The 21729-nt window shown below is 42.7% G+C and overlaps 1 protein-coding gene across 2 annotated transcripts in view; it reads right to left on the reverse strand.

The window, feature by feature from the left end:
• Window positions 1-21729, reverse strand: part of CDK20 (cyclin dependent kinase 20) — a 635467-nt gene that overhangs the window by 596427 nt on the left and 17311 nt on the right. For both annotated transcript variants that reach the window (XM_069647476.1, XM_069647474.1), the window contains exon 2: window positions 672-791. In XM_069647476.1, coding sequence (XP_069503577.1) covers window positions 672-746 — 75 coding nt within the window. In that variant the 5' untranslated portion in view covers window positions 747-791. The remainder of the gene's footprint in view (window positions 1-671; window positions 792-21729) is intronic.

The following is a 21729-nucleotide window of genomic DNA, read 5'->3' on the forward strand; positions in this document are numbered from 1 at the left end:
GTGAGACACCAGAGGCATATCCTGTGCACATCTGTGATCGACATCTTCGAGTCACAGTTTGCACACCTCTTGAAACCAGCCTTTGGAGTAGACATACTTAAAGGAAAAGAACGTAAAAATTTAAAGTAACAATCTTTTTACATACTCTACTCTGAGCAGCCATTCGACACTTAAAAGTAGTTTACGATCACTAGCAAAAAGATGAAAAAGATAAAGTTGATGGCAAAAAAAAGGACAAATCAGTTTATCTCTGTGTATTCTGATGTCACCCCAAACAATACATTATGGAATCAATGCCAGAAGTGGAAGCAACTAGACAAAACCCAGAGAGATTATTCACAAACATGAGGAAAACACTATTTTCCTAAAATGTGAGCTTCCTGAAGCAATGCGAGAGTATGGATGGGTCAATGTAAACATTACTGTAAAGATACCTTACCTTTAAATTGATCCCATGTGAGAGCATTTGCCAGAATATCACAGATTGGTGTTACTGATGGCATACCTAAATGAGTTCTATCCAATGCTCCCCCTTAAAAAAATGTGTTAGCTGAGGCATTTCAGAGATTTCAACACTGAATGGCCTTAGGTGTCCTTAAGGAACCACAGAAAAATCAATGGGGCAATCAATTTCACGTTTATGTCTATTAGCAATTCACCGATCTACTGACCTCGATGTGTTTGGCTTTGAAAACAATGCCATGGGCTCCCTCGCCAATGCGGCCCAGGATGCTGTATTGATCCATAGAGGTAACAGCTGTTCACCACCAGGTGTCCAGAACATGCAGGCCCTGTGGAAAAACAACAAAACGTTACCAAAAAATACAGTTAATCAATTTTCCACGACTTCATAATCATGGCGGCCCATGTGATGCAACTGCATTTTAGTAACTAATGGGGCCTTTGGATTGCTCTCCTGTAGACCCCTTCCCAGTTTTTTCTGAGGGCTATTATTTCCCACTGCATCATACAGGTAGCCCTGTTTAGAGGCACTTGCACCACACACCTTTCTTCAATTCAATGTCACCAATAGACATATCTGAAAAAGGAGGTGTCCTGTGTGTGAGGGGAGAGCTACCGTGGTACAAAGATTTGGATCTCTCTCAAGATGTGGCATTTTTTTTAGCAGAAGTGATGTGATGTCTGTGTATGACTCGCTCCATTGTGTCCTCAGGTACATTCAAGAATACCATTGTCGGCCTTGTACACATTGCATTGCTGTAGCAAGACCTATGTGCACACATTCACACACTTAAGTGCCCAGGCCACCAGAGACCAATATTCTGAAAGGAGGCAAACCTTATATAACCTCCAGTAGTACCTATTTTACATGGTCTGAACGTTTTAAATTCGTTATGTGGGTGGGCACTACACAACTTCCTCACATGAATGAATGATAGGATGACCAGAAACTAGTTCAAACTGAACCCCAACAAGACCAAAGTACTTATCTGGTGCACCATAGCAAAAATCCCCACTACCATGTTGTGGCCGATCAAAATGGGTAGCTGCCCTCTGAAATCATAAGTAGTCAAGAACCTAGGAATCCTGATGGAACACCACCTCTGATTGGAAAACATCACATTGAAAAACAGGTGTGAAAATGCTTTTCCCATCCCAATCAATCAGGTGCATAATGCCTTTCCTCACCTTCTTACAAAGGGCACTGGCAATATATTCGCTGTCTCCCAAGGCTAGACTGTGCAAACAGTATATAACAGGGCTCCCCCAAAAAAACTCTTGAGAGGGCCTTAGAGTGTATAAAATGGAGGAGCAATACTATTACTGAAACTGCCTTAGACTCAGAAGGAATGCATAATACCAGCAGTTTGTCACAGCTCACTCTCTCCGCTCCCTACCTCCTACCACCCTGTTTATAAAACTTCATGGCCCCTTGATTTCTTTCTCTACATCAAAGGTCAGCTCTATAGAGCAGGTCTCTGTGGCCTTCAACTTGGCATTTGCATCTCAAAATGCTAACCTACTTGGTCTTTCACCCCCTCTTGATCACACATCTAGCACTTGGTGGATCCTTTGATCTGCCATCTGAAGTCGACCATGCAAATCCACCTGAGACTCTTGACCAAGCACTGCTCCTTCTTGCACCCTATAAGGAATACCTTCTTGTATACTCAGCTGTCTTTGACTGAGCAAATGCATACTACAAGAATACTATAACCCCCTCCCTGCTCTCCCAAACCAGCAAACTCTCCTCTAAAGGCCACGGTTGCTCCCCCATCTCCTCATCCTTCTCTCAATGACTTTGCCTCTGTCATGAAGTCGAGTGGAATCAAAACACAGACTTCAATTTGGGGATGTCGTCAAACATTTACTTCAGGATAAACAGTACGGGCCAGATTTTCAATGCGCTTGTTTCATTTGCGCTATTTTCAGAAATGCTCAGGTCACCTTATCCACAAAAGTGCCGTGAGCATTTCTGGAGGGGCTGGACAGTGGTGCAAAGATGCAGTGTCCAGCTTCCCCCCAACCCCCGACCCTAATGTATGAGTGTCTCCCAGCAATCACATGGTTGCGGGAAGCGCATTTCACGAAGACAGGCCACTAAAGGGTACGTCTCGTGAAATGACACACAATAAATGCTAGTGTGACAGCCACAATGAAACCCTCGGCTGTCACACTTAAAAAGAAAATCATGACAGGGTCAGAAATTATCCTGTTAGGATTTGTGCCTCCCTCTGTGCCTGTTTGAAAGGCGCAGGGAGATGACACTCGTTTCAGAGCATTTAAAAGCGCATCCAGTTTGTGAATTTGGGATGCACTTTTAAATGTCCTGAAATGCCTCCTTATTTGCGGAAAGAGGCCAAAAAGGGCATCTGAGTGAGCACATCTAAAATGCGCTCTTTCAGATGCCCTTGTGAATTGGGCTTCTACTTTTTTTGGTGCGAGTGAGGAGATGATTCACCACCTCTCCCCATCCTCAAAGTTTGAAATCTTATACCATAATACTCTTGGATTAAGTTGTAGATATGGAGTAGCAAACCAATCCTAAAACCTCATAGCACCCCTAATAGCTTGTAGTTGAACCATAGCCAATGGTCTGTCATTACTGGGAAGACATACCATGAATTGCAATTTGCAGCCTACTATGTCTCACTCATTCTGCTTCCAAATTGTTTGGGATATACAAAACATTCTCCAACATAAAGGTAAATCAGGAATAATGCAAAGAAATTAAAGATGTAGATATATTTTTATATTTCTTATTGGAACAAATATGTACTGGTAGCATCGACAAAAGTATAATCACAGAAATGAAAATTACATGTAGCTTTTCCAAGGATAGTTGGAACTTCCTTGGTTCCGCTACTTACACCATTTGTTGTACACAATAGCTCAATGGAGTTCATAGCAATCTATTACTTAATGGAACCACATATTAATTGCAGCCTACGCATGTTTCACCGCATAGGACATGAATGTCAACTATCCTATGTTGAACTTCATCAGGACTACTTCCTTATTTACAGTATCTGTCTGTACTACATGATAATCCAAATGCTCGCCTGTTGTATATTTCATATAGTCTCCAAATATCTCTCAAATTGGTGTGACTTGAATCTATAGTCGCACTACTCTTGGATTCCGGATCAATTTCTTGCACTCTGAGTAATTGTTTAGTTCTTAGCTTGCTCAAATTCTTTCAATGTATAAATACCTAGTTAGATGCTGGGGATCACATTTCTCCTGCAGCATGATAACCACGTGCATCTCTGTCGTTTGGTATCCTATGCCAAGAAGAGAATAGTGCAAATATACATTCAAGTCACACAAATTTGAGACAAACATTAAGATTATCATGAAGAACAGACAGAACCCAGAAACCAGACTGAAGTCACCCATCAATGCTAATAGCCTAGAAATAAAGGTGATTTGGTTTGTAACCAAGAGTATGACATCATCACTGAAGAGAGGCAATTTTTGTTCTTGCCCTGCATATATGATATGCCCTGGAGGATGTGGCAGGCAAGCTGTGTCCATGTTTAGTCAAAGGTCTGTAAGATTTAAAACAAAAAATGCAATGTGTACTGAAACAAACAGGATGCACACAAACCTCAGCATAGAGATGTATGACTACCCTTGCCATTAAGTTCACTTGCTAGACAAATAGAGGAAGTTTCCCCAAGAGCTGAGCGGAGAGCTACATTTTTTGTAACTGACTTATCTCAGACCGCATACACCAAGAGTTGAAAAGGTGAAGGTACAAAAAACCAAGGTTTAAAATGCCTCACTCTGTACAGAGGTTATGCGGACGGATTGACTTCTAGAATGGACATTGACATTTTTCATCTTACCGCTGGCTTTTTTGTCAGACATTTAATATATAGGCCACACCTAGAGAGACCGGGGTCAAAGAGCAGTTGTATTTGGATGGCTTGAGCCTTGCTGGTGTGCTGGGCAGAGTAGATAAGCAGAGAGAAGGCCTGAGCCGATAGAAAAGAAGTCATTATCCTTGAGCTGGTTTACTTTCCAACGTGAATACAATGTTATTTTTGACGGAGAATAACAAAGCATTAGTTACAATTCCTATGAAAAAGGGAGATCCCATTGAACGATAAATCCTCAAATAGTATATAGAGAAATGCTAATAGCTACCACTCATGCTGAACTTGTGTTTACCCATTTTGGGATTACTGCTACCACGCAGCTGCTTCTTGATCGATATTGGTGACCAGGTTTAAGACAATAAGTAAAAATATACATGGCAAACTGTGACATATGTCGGAAGATGACTGTCAATCACAGTACAAAGACAATGGATGCTCCTTTAAGAAAGACAAATTCTCCTTTTGAGATTCAATATTTGGATCACACAGGCCCACTACCAGCTGTAAAGATGTACACATATATTTTAGAAATAGTAGATTCTTGCACAAGGTTAACCTGGATGATCCCTCAGAAGGAGCAGACTGCAAATCAGGCATACAGGATGTATGGGGTGTAGTAGCCCTGATAGCAAATCAGGCATTCCATGCCAATAATGATCAGGCTTTCGCAGGGTGGCCTCTGAAAAAGGCTTGAGAGGCTTAGGGATCAGTGCTGCATTTTTCTAATCCATTTGGTCCTAAAACCAATGGTGTAATAGAAAGTGTGAATCACTCCATAAAGTTGTGCCTGACAAAATGCATCATTTCAATGGGGGGTACCAGGTTGGACCATGTGCCGCTAGTAATAAGAAGCCTAAATAACCATGTTGGTCTCTATGCAGGGTAAGACGCCATTTGAACTCTTGTTTGAAAGAAGAATATTCATGCCTGATCTGCACAATCTTCCCAATCCACTCTCCAAACAAGAACAACCTGTTGGCAACAACTCTACTGAGGGAAGATCGCCCAGTGTAAGCTGCTGAGGCCACTCCTGACACCACCCTCAAGGCGGGAGACTGGATCCCGGAGAAGATCCATGGCAAGTCTCCATTTGGCCCTTCCTATAGACCGCTAGTGTGAGTAATCAGATTGAAGGGTTCCAGAACCCCCGTCCTTCCTGCAATACCAAACAAGAGAGGCACCAGACAAGTTTCCGTGGATCACCTGAAACGTGCTCCAAATGGTTACCACATTGTTTCTGAGGCACCATCCTCATCCAATTGAGGAGCCTGAAGAAGAGGAGATGGAGATTCAACGGATGATGATGGTTGACATCCAAGGTGATAAAGAATATGCCACACTTGACCACAACACATCAATTCAGAAGGGACTGGGGCTCTGCCAATTTGGAAGTAGAACGTCTCCTGGGTTTCTAAACCCGTAAAGGAATTTATTTAGACAGACTTTCTGTAACACATTTATATAATGTTGGCAGTGTTCATTTTTCTGTTATGGTTGAGTCTCACAATATTTTTCATCTCACTGTTTTCTGGACCTTTTTGAGCACTAAGCACAGCAGTTGTTCTAAAGTCTTTATGTTCTTCACACACGTTAGAGAAGAGAGAGCTAAAGGTACTCTAGCCTCAATACATGTTTCCTCTAAAAACAGGGATCATGTGTCAATGCCATCACTTGAAATATTTAATGGTCCAGCCAAATAGTGGCAAGTTCACACTTTTTCTGTGATTGATGAATCCAGACTGTTTGCATCAAGTAACCTGTATCCAGAACATACAACAAACTGTTAAGAACCAGGCTCCAAACATTTGCACAGAATGCTTTGTTTCATCCTTTTGCTGATGTTGAAGACCCCCATCATATGGGGCCCCATGTGTGTTATGTGAGACATTACAATACCCTTTTTTCTGCCAAGCATGAGCCCATCCAGTGGCCTAAATACACTTTCTGGGGACACTGTGCGGTACCATTACAAAATGATAGTCCTAAATTCCAAGTACATTTCCCAAATATTTCACTAAAGCCATACGAAGAAGGGGATTACAAGTTTGAGACTCAGTATAAATTCACCCCAGAGCCAGATAGTGCACAGCACAAGTATGTTACAAATTCAGCTATATTTGACAGAGATTTCTTTTCAAACATGACTGAACAAACGTGGCAGGAGACTGTACCTCTTTGGTCTAAATGAGGTCAACAAATATGGAAAAGCAAGGGTGTTTAGATGTTGGACATGGCATGCAGATTCCCACATTTAAAGTATTTCTTAAATTACAAACAGTTCCAGAGTACACGCAGTAATGCTATCTTGAGCTTGATTGGAAGAATGAAGAAGGTGAGTTCTGGAGTGCATCATATAGAGAAGAAAAGAAATGCATTGGCACCAAGCATATTACCTATGCGTCAGGGCCATCTGTGTTGTGTGACGTTCAGGCAAACTAATGCAATAAAAGGAAAGCAGGGACCAGTATGGACCCATGTCAGGCTTGGAACTCCCACAACACTTCACTGACTTAAGCCGTATACATAAGTAAAATGTGTCAAAGAATTATTTCACAATTCCACCTCAATGAGGTGATAAGATCCCTAGATACTTTCATAAAAGACAAGAATTGGACAGCCATCATGCAGACAGCTTCTTTTCTGAAGAGTGGACGGACCAGGTGCACAGCTACCTGCACCACCTCCAACCCTATGATACTTTGCGGGGAGGGGCAAGTGTCCATGACATGTAAAACACACACTTGGTCAGAAGCAATAATGCAAATCCTGCAGACTGAGAGTGAGGCAATGCAATGGATTCTATACATCAGCTTCCAATGATCAAGCACTAGAGCAGGGCTTCTATGCACCAAGGGATGTCATGATGGATGTAGTGGGATTGATCCAAAATTACCTGTCCATTATTAGAAGGGACCAAGTAGCAGCAGTAAGTCTTTCTGTTGTAACAGACTTTCTGGACAGTAGAGGAGTTTGAGATGGGAATGTGATTTCATGGCCAGAACGGATGCACTTAACTTGTCCGCTGTTGCAAAGCGCCAGGCAATGTCAAGTTCTACATTCCTTTTGCTCAGCATGCTCAAGGAAAGCTTTGCATCATCATCTGTCTGGGCGCTTGAGGTGCCCACTTGGATTTTGCATGGTGTTTTTAATATACCCATACAAACCATACCTTCTATGAGTTTCAGGAACTACATTCCTGGGGAAGTGTGCACTTGATTAATAACACTTGGGCTATGGAAGACTACATTATACCACACACCCATGCATGTGTTTCACCTTTACGTCCTGAATTAACCCTGTACTATTTAAGTGACTGCAAAGGTGCCACTCGTGTAGTGTGCACACAAGCTGTGCAAGTGAATTGCACTGAATGCAAACTCCATGTTACACCTGTTGCGACATTCCACTGTCCGTTTGTAAGGAAGGTATGGTATCAACAGTAAGACAGACACAAGGGACCACAGTTCAAGGGTGTTTATTGAACTTCAACAAGGGCATGACAAACGCCTATCTAATCCTAAATCTACAGATCGCAACAAGCTACGACCCTCAAATAATAATAATGCAGATTCAGAGGGCCTGAGGTACCAAAACAAACAAAATGTTATTTTCCTCTTACAAGTACTCAAATCCGGTGATTCACTCTTCACTCTGGATCCCCCTCCGCTGTGCTCTGATCCCTTTTATGCAACAATCGTTACTTTGTATCCCTTTCTTCTGAGCTCAGATCCCCTTTTCCAATGTTCAGAAAATATTCTTTCTCGGGTGACTCACAGTTCACCCCGGAACCCCCTCAGCCGGGCTCAGATCCTTCCTCTTACCCAATTAGTTTCAGTTTCAGTTTATTATATACTTATAGCCTATCAGCTTTGTATATACACAACATAAATTACATACAGACATATACACATAATACTTCAAATTTAAATACTATTTCATGAAGTTACAATACTAATGAATGTAGCTCAGTGACCATTCATGAAGATAAACACATTAAAACAACTTTCATTTTAGGATAAAATTTAAAAAATCATTAATATTTTCAGATAAAATTTCACCATAAAAACGTAAAATTTACATCATCCCCTTTTATAAATTAGCCATATTCTATTAGTTTCACTACAATCTAAAGTATTGTCATAAGATTTTAAAATGATTCACGTATCTTGATTAGACTTTCACAGTCAACAAGAGATGTTTCATAGTTTCTATCTCATTGCATCCACACAGCCGGCACAATCTTGAGGTAAGCAATCTCCCCAATCTATTGCCTACTATTTCCAAGGTTGCACAGATATTAAATTTCATTAAAAGATAATTTCGAAATATATAGGAGTTAGGGTACGCTCTAATGTAGCCAGGCATAGTTATACGGGACATCCAATATTGACAGTAACGCCCACTATTTTTCTTTGTTGCCAATTCTCATCTTATCAGATGACATTCTTGGCTATATACTAACATTTTTAGTTTTAGCCAGAATATAAACCTATTAGACAATCAATTAGATATGGCTACTTCATATCCATCAGACTATTTCCTATACAATGTAACAATGTTACCAATGGTCCCAAATGTTGTAACGCTGCCTATCTGGAGATATGCATGTATATAAGTGACTATTATTGTGTCATTGGGCCTCATTACGAGGTTGGAGGTAGCCTTGCCGGTTTTACCGGCAAGGCTACCTCCAAACTTGCATCCAGGTCCGGCACCCGCGAATGGGCAATTACCGGGCTATTTTGGCCCAGCCAGACCCGGTAATTGCCCTTTCGCAGGTGCCGGGCCCGGTATATCCCCATTACCATTGAGCCCCATAGGGCTCAATGGGAATGGGGAGGGTGGTAGCACCGGTACCGTTAATAACGGTACCGGTGCTACCATCATGTTCTGCTTGCGGGTGCCGGTACGGCCACCAGGTCAGACCTGGTGGCTGCAAGGGCACCCACAAGCAGAACTCCTAGTATGGCGGTACGGTAGCAACGGTGCCGGTAGCGATACCGGCGCGGTTGTTGCCTTACGCCATACTTGTAATGAGGCCCATTGTCTAACAACATCGAATTGTCATAGCACATCACCCTTTTTTTCAGATATTCTGTTACAGCAACTTTCACTCCGAATTCCGAATATATATACTCGATAGTAAACATTTTTGGCAGTATAAATAATTTTCTTAACATGCAGGCTTCAATTCCTTTATGGTCATCCATATAATGACTCCAAATCTCACATCCATATAGCAACAATAATACTAACAGGTTCGGAGACGCACCTATCTTTGTTATTTTGTACTGATTGGGTGTCACCTATTTTTGCATTGAAATCTCCTACCATCGATATGGGATACCGGTGCGAATATATTTGGAGGATCAATGGTACAACTTGAGCGTTCTTGGTTGTGGCCTTAAGATTGAGAGGAACATAGATGTTTATACAGAATGTAGTTCAATTCAGATGTTTAATTATAGCACCCTGTACATCATTTGTTGATTCTTTTATAGTTGTTGGAGATTTCACAGTCAACAGCAGCCACCCCATGGTCTTCCTTTCAGACCTTTACAGGCTACTTGTTGGACAGTACTTCGACCATCGAACTGAACTGGCTAAGTTAACCATGTTTCTTGGAGGGCTACCAACATAAATATATCTAGTGCCGAAATTAATCCATTATCTCCAAATATATGAGAGTGTCCACGTGTGTTCCATGAGTAAATGAGATTTACATCGCTGGCGTGTTGAGTTTAAGTGTTGCTTAAAAGCAACTGGAAGCCATTGCCAATAACCAAGGCTTTCAGGTGTTTCTAATTCCGTCCTTCCCGGAGTAAACTCAGGCTCCGGATCACTGTGTCCTACTGGTATAATACTGGTACTTCTACTGAATTGCGCTTGTTTTCCCGTATCCTCATTATTTAACTTGTTTTGTGGAAAACTTGTACTTTGATGGTTCTGTGCCATTTCCTGCTGTTCAGATGGTAGTCTTGCTCTCGTTTTAATCACTGGTATCCACACAACTTTAAAAGAATATCCCATTTGAAACAACTCAACTTCAGAGCGGAGGATATAATCCAATGTTGCGCTTCATTGGAACCAAATGTTGGTCCGATATTCCAATGTCTTTTCTACATCTTATTATTTTAATATCTTTTGAAGTGATTACTTTCAACGCTACTACCGAATGTTGTATAAATAACACAGCAGATCTATTAAGGGGGGCCATAATTCTGTCTCATAATTCTGGTTGTATTTGTAGGGCACGTGTAAAACCTTGTTGTTCTTTAACCCCATCCTGCATGGGTGTCAACCCGCTTGGTTCTTTGCTAGCAGACCAAGAATCTGGGATGTTACTTTGTTTCAAAGGTTTATGAATAGGTGGGCAACCTCTCACAACTTTTTTAGTTGAATTCTCATCTAATAAATTGCTTGGCTGATCTAAGTTATCTTTACTTTTCTGTGTGTTAACTTCACTTACACTCAAGTGCTCATCTACTGTAATTCTTATCCTCCCCTTCTGTGTTTCTTCTTTGTTCTCTTCATTAACTGGCTTACTTATTTTGGTGGTGGGACTTGTCAGTTGATCATTAGATATGCTTTGGGTGGCTAATTCTGGTAATACACAAGCGTTTTTTCTAAGAATTATACGATTGTCTTACATAAAGGAATAGTTTATTGAATTGATTTTCTGTCTTTTAATTTTGACTGTATGTTTTCTTTTTACTTGATATTTTCCAATATTAGTATTCTGTTTTTTATTCAGTTTTAATTTGGCACCATTTAATATTTAACGGCATTTCTAAGCAGCGTATCTCATTGAGATCATCTGTAGCTGTACTGTGCTCACATACCGATTTCCTACCTCGATTTATACTTTTATGTAATAACAGAGATTGCAAGTCTATTTTTTTTCAGTTTTCTGTATTACGTATAAGATGTTTCAGTAAGTTCTTGAACGCCTCAAACATCTCATTTGATGACATACTGCTATTACTATCATCAAGATCATCTTGCTATTTATATTCTCTGGGATCTTCTACCACTTTATACACTTCACTGTTGTCTTTACTTTGGCCGTTGACCTTATTGGCTATCACTTTTGATTTTAAGGTTGTGCTAGCACCATGTTCTAACAATGGGGCAAAGAATTCATGGGGTTCTATATCGTTGCAGCTATGTGAGAAAGTCTTCGCCATATTTGCACCTAAATATTCTACATCTACTTCATCTCGCATCTCAGACTCAAGATCTATATTATTTTCTAAATTTCATTGCTCACAGAGCATATCGTTCTCGCTATTGTGTATCATTACTTTTGCCATCTCTTGCTTTGTTGGTATATTATTTAGCTCTGGGATTTCTATTATTTCTAAGTTTTGATTTTCCAAAACAGGCTCTGATCCTAACAAACTTTCATGTAACTCTAAACTCCAAGTCTAAAACTTTCATGTAACTCTAAACTGTAACTCTAAAACTCTGTCCAAGCACAGAGACGTCTGTGGTATCCATTGTTTGTGCCCTTGTTTATTTTAATGTGAATTTATTGACAAACTGCCAACCACTAGAGTCAGCCATGGGAACGTGCCTGGGGACTAACTGCCCTCATGAAGACAACAAAGAATAAGTCCCAGTGGCACCAGCAGCACAGTTGCAGACCAATGTGGAACAGATGCTCAGTTCACAAAGTCTGAGACGTACCGAACACAAGATGACCTCTGCTTCCTCCCTGATCTTCCGGCATCAGGGGACAACGGTTTCCAAGATGTATGGGATTATCCACAACGGTTCCCCATTGAACAAAGAGGAAAACACGGCTAGCCGGTTTGCAGAAATCTGGAACTCAATTCTGTTTGCATCACCACTGTATTTTTTGGCACACCTCAAGCAGTGATTCATAGATAATCCAGAATTTTCAGAGCCTGAAATATTGGTAAATCCACCTGCGTTTAAACCACAATCTGCTTCCATTAATCTCACACTGTACCACATTTTACGTTGATGCCCAAGTGTGAGCACTGTGATGATCCTTCCGATAGCATCACTTGTCTCAAAGGGTGAGACCCTTTCCATGAGGCTAGGGATGTGCAGCCGCAAACCAATAGTTCCCATAGTTGTGGTAATATGCAGGAAGACCTCATGGAGAGGAGCTCCCCTCCCCACAACAAGGACGCAAATTGGGAATGTGGCCCCTTTAGCTCCCGACCCCATAAGGTAGTAACAGCGCCCAAACCTCTTTTTCTAGACATATATCGGAAACCATGTGTTATTGTACTGGGTCTGACAATCTCAATGTGGCAAGTACAGGGACAAAGAAAAACTTGAGAATGCTAGTCAAGCAGGAAAAACACTAGACAAGCTGTTGTCAATGGAACTGATGATACACCGTGAGGTATCCTGATATATCAAGAAGCTAGAAAACAAAGGACGGCGTAAGAGAGATGGAGACAGAGAGAGAGAGGTGGAGAGGAAGATAGAATTAGAAATCGAGGTCAAGGTGGAGGTAAAACTGAAAGAAGACTCGAGAGGCACCAGAGAGAAACGTGGAGGGTGTGGGTCAAGAGAATGCACAAGAACGTCTCGCAGGCCGACTAGATGTTGGCAGTAGTCGAAGTAGAAGCAGAAAGTGGAGAAGTCGTCCGGCACAGAGGCAGAATGCCAAAAGTTATACGAGTGAAACGTGGTGCTCGGTGGGCAAAAGCAAGGCAAAGAGAAAGAGGAGAAACGACAAATCTTATTTATGAGATGCCTGGAAAGCATCATACCAGTCAGCCGGGAACCATCCAAAAGAAAGGACGGAAATTGGGCTGTGGTGGCGTGATCTCTAGTGGGTGGACCGTAAGGTCCGACAACTGCGCCGATACCGCTAACCCTGGCTTGTCGCAAAGTCACATAGACGGGCTTGAGAAGCATCTGGAGTGGTGGTGGATGAACGACCCATACGGAAGGGACGGTCAAGTCCATTACCGATGGAGGAACAACCAACAATACAGGGCCCAGGAAGCAAGCACCCCGCAAGATCCCAGGCAGTATCTGTGAGGCAACCCGACTCAGAGAGCAGGTAAGAGTAGTTCTTATAAGTCCAGGAGGGAGCCGAGGGAAAGCTAAGAGAGCCTTGGAAAACGCAATGGCAAGCTACTATGAAGAAATGTTAACTAAGCCATCAAGTATAAAAAATGGTAAACTAACAAAGAAGTAACACTAAGCTCAGCGGTTGTGAATTGAGTTTGTCTTTAAAACTCCAACCCCAACTCCCTGAAACGTTATACGAGGGATTATCTTCTCAAACTCCGCAGATGGAACACAAGAGTTCTTAAGGGGGCTTTGGAGGATAAGCATTGACAAAGACGGAACATCCCAAAGTGTGTGGGAAATAGAGGCCCGCCTGTGCACACCGCAGAAGCATCTAGGACTGGTCTTTCAAGTAAAAACCAATCACCTCCTTTGAAAAAGCTGTTCCACACTTATGATTGGTCGACACCAGATTCTGCCAGTCAAGAGTCCAGTCCTTTCAAGCCATGGGTTCAACAATCCCTTTTGAAATAAGATACAAAAAATTGGGCCGCATTATAACCCTGGCGGTAGCCGTGCCAGTAAAAACGGCAGGCTCCCGCCGGAGTTGTGCTTTTTTTCCGGCGCCTGGCTTTAGGCAATTACCGGGGCATTATAGCCCTGGTGGTCAGTGAAGCCAGGCGCCGGAAAAAGTTACTCCCCATTCCCATTCGAGTCCCATAGGACTCAATGGGAATGGGGAGGACGGAAGCAACGGTGCCGGTGCTACCGTTAAAGTCTGTGGGCGGCTGCCATCCCGCCCGCCAGGTCTGACCTGGAGGGCGGGATGGCAGCTGCCCACTCTGTGTGTGCCGGTCTAGTAACAACTGTGCCGGTACGCTTACCGGCACCGTTGTTACCGGACTGGCACACTCATAATGAGGCCCATTGTCTTTGTTGTCTCTTTAATAAAAAGCTGAGAATCCAACTTTAGAGCCAGGAATAGTATAGGAGCCTTTTTGGCTTGGACAGTACATTTTGATTTAGACTTACACGGACTTCCTGACAAGCACCTACATTTCTTTAGTTTAGGTAGGGTAATCCCATTAGAGTTAGGGACAGATAGGTTATGTTTACGTTGAATATAGCAACCATCAGAACACCACTTGGTCACTTACACACTGGAATGCCTTACCCTACACATCACGGTAGGCAAAAAGGAACTCACAGTTTGGTGTACCTCAATGAGCACCAATTTAGACGTTGGACAATTTACACAAGTGCAAATAAGCTGAAAAACCCAAAGGTGTCCGTTAGGCCAAGAACTCTGTTACTACTCTGTTCTGGAATTAAAAACAGTCTTCCTAAATTTCCGCTTTCATATATTGATGCAATGACCAGTGATAGGAATTCATTTGAATGATTCATATCAAATCCATTTATTTGTTTATATGTTTTCTTAGCACCTATAACTATACTTCCAATTGCTTAATACAGTCTACAAGCCATTTAAATGATTGTACTTACAGCTATTGCTTATGAAATGGTTGATCAAAGATTAATCCTTTACTTTGTGCCAGCAATATAGGCACATTACGTGTAAAATATAGCACCAAACGTGTGAATAAGGGTTTCTAGGTGCTACAGTAGGAAACTAATGTTTACCCTTAGGGAATTTTGTATATTTGCTCTGCTACATGCAAACTTCCTGGTCTGCGCCAACAGTCTCGAGGGGGGCGATATGATGCCTGCCCTTATGACCTCACACACAATGACGACATCAACTAGAATCTATAGGTTTAGAATGCTGTGACAAAATGTAAATGTGCATGATAATACATGCATGGTATATTTTGTATAAAGAACTGCAAGTACAAGGGATTATAATGCATGTGTTCCAAGTATTAATCAAAGTTCTGCAAGTACAGAACGTGCAAGGTATGGCTACACACAATGAGCAGGCACAGACCTTACCAACATGAGTTATGATCACCTTGCCATTAGTTTCACTCACTAGACAAATGGAGGATGTAACAGGCAAGCTGTGACAGAGTTTAGACAAAGGTCTGTAAGATTTCAAACAAAAAATGCAATTTGTGCTGAAACGAACAAGATACAGACTGACCTCAGAAAAGAGATATATTACTACCCTTGCCGTTAGGTTCACTTGCTAGACAAATAGAGGACGTTTCCCAAGAGTTGAGCAGAGAGCTAAATTCTGTGCAACAGACTTTTCTCAGGCCGTATAATTTAAGGATTGAAAAAGTGAATGTACAAAAATCCAAGGTTCAAAATAGCTCACTCTGTACAGAGGTTATGTGGACCGATTGACTTCTAGAATGGACATTGGAATTTTTCATCTTACAGCTGCCCTTTACATCAGACATTTAATGTGTACAACATATCTAGAAAGACAGGGGACACTGAGCAGTTGTATTCAGACGGCATAAGCCTTGCTGGTGTGTTGAGGGCTGGGGAGAGTATATAAGACGAGAACAGGCCTGAGCCGATAGATGGGAAGTCATAATCCTTGAGCTGGTTTTCTTTTCCTTCATGAGTACAATGGCGTTTGCTTTGTTGTATTCCGACTGGGCATGATATTAGCTTTTAGAGCAGGAAATATGTGCTTTTAAAATTGTATGCATTTAACCTGGAAAACTATTTGTTGTTTTTCACCCAAAATTACTATGGGCCTCATTACACGGAATGCGGTAAGGGTTTACCGGTACCGGTAAGGGCACCGGTAACGGTAAACCCTTACTGACTTACTACGAGGTCCCTTTGCGGGACCCGACCTCAATGGCTGGTTTTACCAGCCGTTAAGGAACAGGCCCGCAAAGGGACCTTGGTGCTAATTACGGTACCGCAATTTGTGGTACCGTAATTAGCTCCTTCCCCATTACCATTGAGCCCTATGGGGGCAAAAATGGGACTAGGGAAGTGCCTTGGTGAATGGTGAATTACTGCCCCCGTTCACCTTGGAGTAGGGCGGTAATTCCGCCATCCACCAAGGCAGACACAGTAAAATACTGGCGGCAACCATGGCGCTAATAGCGCCATGTTTACCGCATACCGTGTAATGAGGCCCTATGGCTTATGTATTCTTTCTGCTATTTGGGCTGATGGCCTGTGATTGCTATTATTGCAGTTTGCATGATACACGCACACGCTTTGAGAAGATTATGATTCAATGAAACTACATTATATGTTCTCTTACCAAGTGTCATTTATTAATGCAAATATTCAGAACTCTTACCTTGAATAAGGTGCATTCGAGTTCACTACAATTTCCTGGTGTTTGTGTCTAATCATATTAGGGCACAGCAGGCCATGCACAGATATGCAAAGCGCTAACATTGTTCATGATTTACTTTAGTTATGAACAAGGATTGATGATGAAGAGGCCTCAATCACAGTCCTATTTCCCTTGTCAAGACGCACAATTCTTGTTCTCTCCTATACCATTAGGAAATCACGACAGCTTCTCTTTTATGGCAATAACTTGATCTCCCTTCACCAATTTGGGAAAGCCATTTTCTAATCCCTGCTCTAAAATTTTAACACCAACCTTGCCATTCATATTTAAAATCGCCATAAGTAGGAGGAAGAAGCGTGTCACCTTTTATTGTTTTCGAGATTATCGTAATGGCAGCTTCACCGATCGATTTAGTGACTGCCACTTCAAAGTTGAACAGTTCAACAAAGGGAGATAAGAACAAGCAGTATAAAATATCAGTGAGGTCCATTAAGGCCTAATGGCTTACTTACCTTGAGAGATTTGAGGTCTAAAATAACATTGCTCTTGGTCACTTGGACTTACAGACGTCCCTGTCCCTAGGAGAAACAGTTGCTGAACGGAGAGTTCAGTAGCGCTGAACTCTCCATCACTCACAAGTAGTTTCAAGTGGGCTCTGGCCCAGGTAACCACAATCACACAAGATGACCTTTCATATTGGCATTGTAATCAGTGATATACCAAGTCAGATTCTCCTTGAATAAGTGCATGGAATCTGTTATGAAATTACATCACTCTGGCAGTAGGGAGACATTAGTCCTTTGCAATTTGAAGCAAACCCTATGAACACCAAGTGATGAGAAGGGTCTAGGTGGCTCTTGGCAGGTTCATCCTCCACCCAAACTTGATAAGGCACTTGCATACCCTCTACATGTCTGTCATGCCCTACTACAGGGAGAGGGTGTGAAGGAATCAGTCATCCAGGTTGGAGTTTGGGAAGCGATTTGTACTGTGGAGAAGACCCAGCAGAGGAGCTACAACCTTTGAAAAGACTCAGGAAGCTGATTCTAAGCTCGAAGGAGCATTCTGAACTGATAATTGGCACACTGCACAGCACACATCAGGAATCCCTGATGGGTATCCATGATCGGGATGTGGAGATAGGCATCCTTCATATCCACAGAGCAAAGGGAAATCCCCTAACAATATCATTGGGATTGTAGACTGTAAAGTCTCCATTTTGAAAATGACTCTCTTGATATATTTCTTCATCTTCCTTAAATATGTTATGGGCCAAGGTCTCCTGATACCTTTGGCACCCGAAACATGATGGAATAAAACCCCAGACTAACTTTATTCTTGGGTATCCTGCTGATAGCGCCTTTCTCCAGGAGTGAGTCAACTCCCTTCTCTAATGCCATCATGTGCCTTCTCCAATGCCATCCTTCTTCTGGGGTCCTTTAGCCATAGAATCTCCTTGAGACATGAATCTGGAGTAATTGAACTGAACACAATATCATGGCCATGTTGCACCTCATCCAGAAACCAGTCGTCTGACACCTCCTGTAAACATTGTATTATATCATAATCCACATATAGGGGGATAGGAGTGCTGGCTGAGGTGCTACAACTTGTTGTATCTAAGCGCACATTTATGTTATATGAAGGAAAGGTAGAGAATGCTTTAATAACATGCCTCTGGAAATAATTTCAGCCTGCCTCCTATAGGACATTTTGGACAAGTAAAGGTAGACTAGGGCCAGCTCCTATAGTGAGAACTGTTGAGGAGTCATGGTGGCACAGCGACAGGTGTAAGAACCATTATCTCGGTCATAGAACTTCCCATATTCTGCTCCCTCTGGTAAATAAAGGCTGCACGAGAGGGCAGATATCTCTTAGGGGTAAAATCTTTCAGCTTGATTGGAAGAGCAAGGAAGGATTGTTCACCTGCCTCTTTAACGAGTTCCTCCATTCTGAGGCTGAAAGCTTTCTGTCCCAAAAATGTCAGGTGGAAGAGAATGGCCTTCTGCAAAGCCTAGGGGAGATTTGTAACGAGTGGCCACCACTGTTGCCTTGATAAAGGATACAAAAATGAGTTATCAAATATTTGGTCCACACCAGAAATCCCCTTGTAATAGGGATCTAATACTTTTTAATGTATGTTTTATTGTGTTATGATTTATATCAAACCTTACACAAACATGCACATTTTTACTTGCGTGCCTACACTCTTGCAAACTCCTGCTTGATATTGATCTTGATATTTATCTAGAAAGCCTCCTTCTTTTGCCCAAAAGTTATGTTTCTACTAAATGACTGAGAATATCTTTCTCTCGACATCCAGGACCGCAATAATTTACAGGTTTCCTTTTATCACCCTCCTTAAATATTAGGACCATATATGTCATCCTCCAGGATTCAGATTTTAAAAGGTATATTACACGGCCCGCAGTAGCGGCCGTGTAGTTATGGTTAAATTGGTAAACCCACAGGAAGACCACTTTTTCGGCGGCTTATAACTTCGCTCCCCTTGGAGGAATCCTCACCAAACTTTGGAAAAAAAAGCATATGGCCCGCTCTGAATTGTTTAGGCAAGTTTGGTAAGGTTTGATGCTGGGTGGGGTGGGGGAGGGGCAAAATTATAGGGTGGGTCCCAAATTGTTTTTATTTCTCCATAGATTGAATAGATTGAAAAACTTTGCGAACGGTTGGATGAATTTTCACCAAATTTGCCTAAAAAAGAATTGTGATATCTCGCTCTGCTGACCCATTTCCCTGTTTGTTCCACGGACAGAAGTGTCATTGGCTTGCAGGACGCTGTGATGTCGGCGAACATTCGACGCGGCCGGTGGTTGGCTGGAGGGAAGCGTGCTTTGCGTGAAAGTTTTTGGGAAACGCTGCCATGGTGTATCGGAGGATAGTGTTGTGGTGTGTGTGCCAAGCCCCTAAGGCATTGTGTGCATGCCTGGGGCTCTTGTACGTAACAGTGTGGCCACTAAAATGAGTCATATCTGGCTCCGCTCTGGCCTCCCATTAACCTGTTTGCTTAGCGGTCAAAAATTTGATTGCACTGCAGTGTGCTGTGACGTGATGTGCGTCATAATTTCGATAACGCCAGCATGTTATATCCAAGGAAAATGCGGCGGCGAAAGGGCCTGGAAAACATACTTTACATACATACTTTACGGCATCTGGTGGTGGGAAGAAGGGATGGAAAGGGCGGGGAGTGAGAAGTGCTGCATCTGATATATCTCATTAGAAGAAGACGGTGGTGTGCCAGCGGTATCCGTGCATACTACACCAATTTGCGTTACCTCAAAAGGCAACAACCTTGTGTGGTGATTGCAGGCAGCCTTCGTTATGGCATGACAGCTCCAGCGGCGATCTCTTTCTGTGATGCGTGGTTGCAGGCTGAATTGCAGAAGGGGAGTGCATTCCGCATGACATGAACATTTAAACATAGTGTGTACTATGGTGTGTTGTGTGTGGTAAGTCCGTAGCCCCTTCGATGCATGGCTGGAGCCCTTGCATGGAAAAGTATGTCCACTGGTTGAAAAGGTATGTCCACTGATTGCAAGTAGGTGTCACACTGTTGCTTTGTGTGTAAGGTTTGGCTGGATTGCACACATTGTTGGTTGCATGGGTGTGGTGATTGTTAGAACATCCTACAGTTGTCGGTGTATGGGTGGAGATGTTGCAGTGAGCAGTCCTGCAGTGTGTCCACTGGGTGCAGTGTTGGAATAGTGTCCATATAGAAGAGGGTACGGTTAAACTGGTTCTTATATGTTGTTATGCACCAGCCATGGAAGTTATGGTATAGGTGGAGATACACCTAGCATGGTTGCCTTCTATGTCTAATTAACGGTCTAGCCTCTCACCAAGATGGCGGCCGGAGCGTATATACGTATCACGCACAGTAACAACGGTGCGTTGTATCATCGTTGTATTCTAACTTTGTTCATTGCCCCTTGCTCGTACTACTCTGTTTACAGCAGACCTTACCTCCTTATCCTTGCCTTAAGCCTTTTTCTACCCTTCTGCTTCCACTCGCGGTGTTACATCTCTCAGGTGTATACTCAACAGCGGTTTTCTCTGGTAAGTTCACAGGAGTTTCTTTTCTATTTTTCTTCGGTTGTCTGTTCCTACCTTCACATATTCTGCTCCTTCTCGCCTGTCCGATACTCTGTCTACTTCCAGTTCTTTTTTCCGCTGCACTCTTTCTCCGCTATAATTATAGTTCTGTGCCGAAGCCCCGGTTACCGCAGCCTCCACGGAGCCGCTGGTCCTACGCATCTTCTGCCTTCTGCGGTGCCGTTAGGATCTTGCGGTTTACCCAGACAACGTCTACCTTCGGCGGCGTCTTCTGGGTATAAGTACTCTTCAAAAAGGGTTGTCTGTCTCCTGTGGTGCCTGCTGGAACTTGAAGTCTCTCCATACTACTACTGGTCTTGTCCTTTGATTGCCTCAAAGTCTTCAGAACATATCCACCTTTAAAGACCTTTTTCGTCACAGCGGAATTCACAGATACTCCTTTCTGACAAGAGAAAAGACCTGCTACACAGGGTTTTTTGCCAAACGGCTTTTTCCCTGAAGTTTTGGGACTGGCTCCTGGGGGATCACCGGACTTGGTTCCCATCCGGTCAGGGTGGCCTCCGAGGAGCCACGTCCTTATTTACGTCAAAAGAAGATCAAGGAGAAGACGGAATCTAAAAAGTATCGAAGAAGACAGGACTGGTCGACTTCTACGGGATCCCCTGGAGATTCAGGTGAGGAGGAGTTGGGCAAAAGAAAAGGGGAAGTTGGTAGTTTTGACAGTATACAACGCCAAAAAAGTACCAAGATGGCTACTCCAGAACAGATACAGGAGATGTGTAATGCCATCCAAAACCTACGAGTGGATATGCAAGCACTCCAGGCTGAGAACCAAACATTGCGTAACCAAGCCGCAATCAGGGATGAAGGAAGAGGTGAATTACCGACAATATTCCGTAGAGGTCTCCAAGATGAGATAAAGGATGAATTAGCTCGAGTAGCCAGACCAGACACTTTTGCGGAACTAGTAACCTTGGTGCTACGGATCGAATACAGAATGAATGAGAGACGTCATGAGAGGAATAGAGCACGAGGAGGCCAGCTGAACTATAACCCTCCTTCAATTCCGAGGGAAAG

The sequence above is a fragment of the Ambystoma mexicanum genome, chromosome 2q (assembly GCF_040938575.1).
Source record: "Ambystoma mexicanum isolate Mex_15411 chromosome 2q, UKY_AmexF1_1, whole genome shotgun sequence".
Lineage (NCBI taxonomy): Eukaryota > Metazoa > Chordata > Amphibia > Caudata > Ambystomatidae > Ambystoma > Ambystoma mexicanum.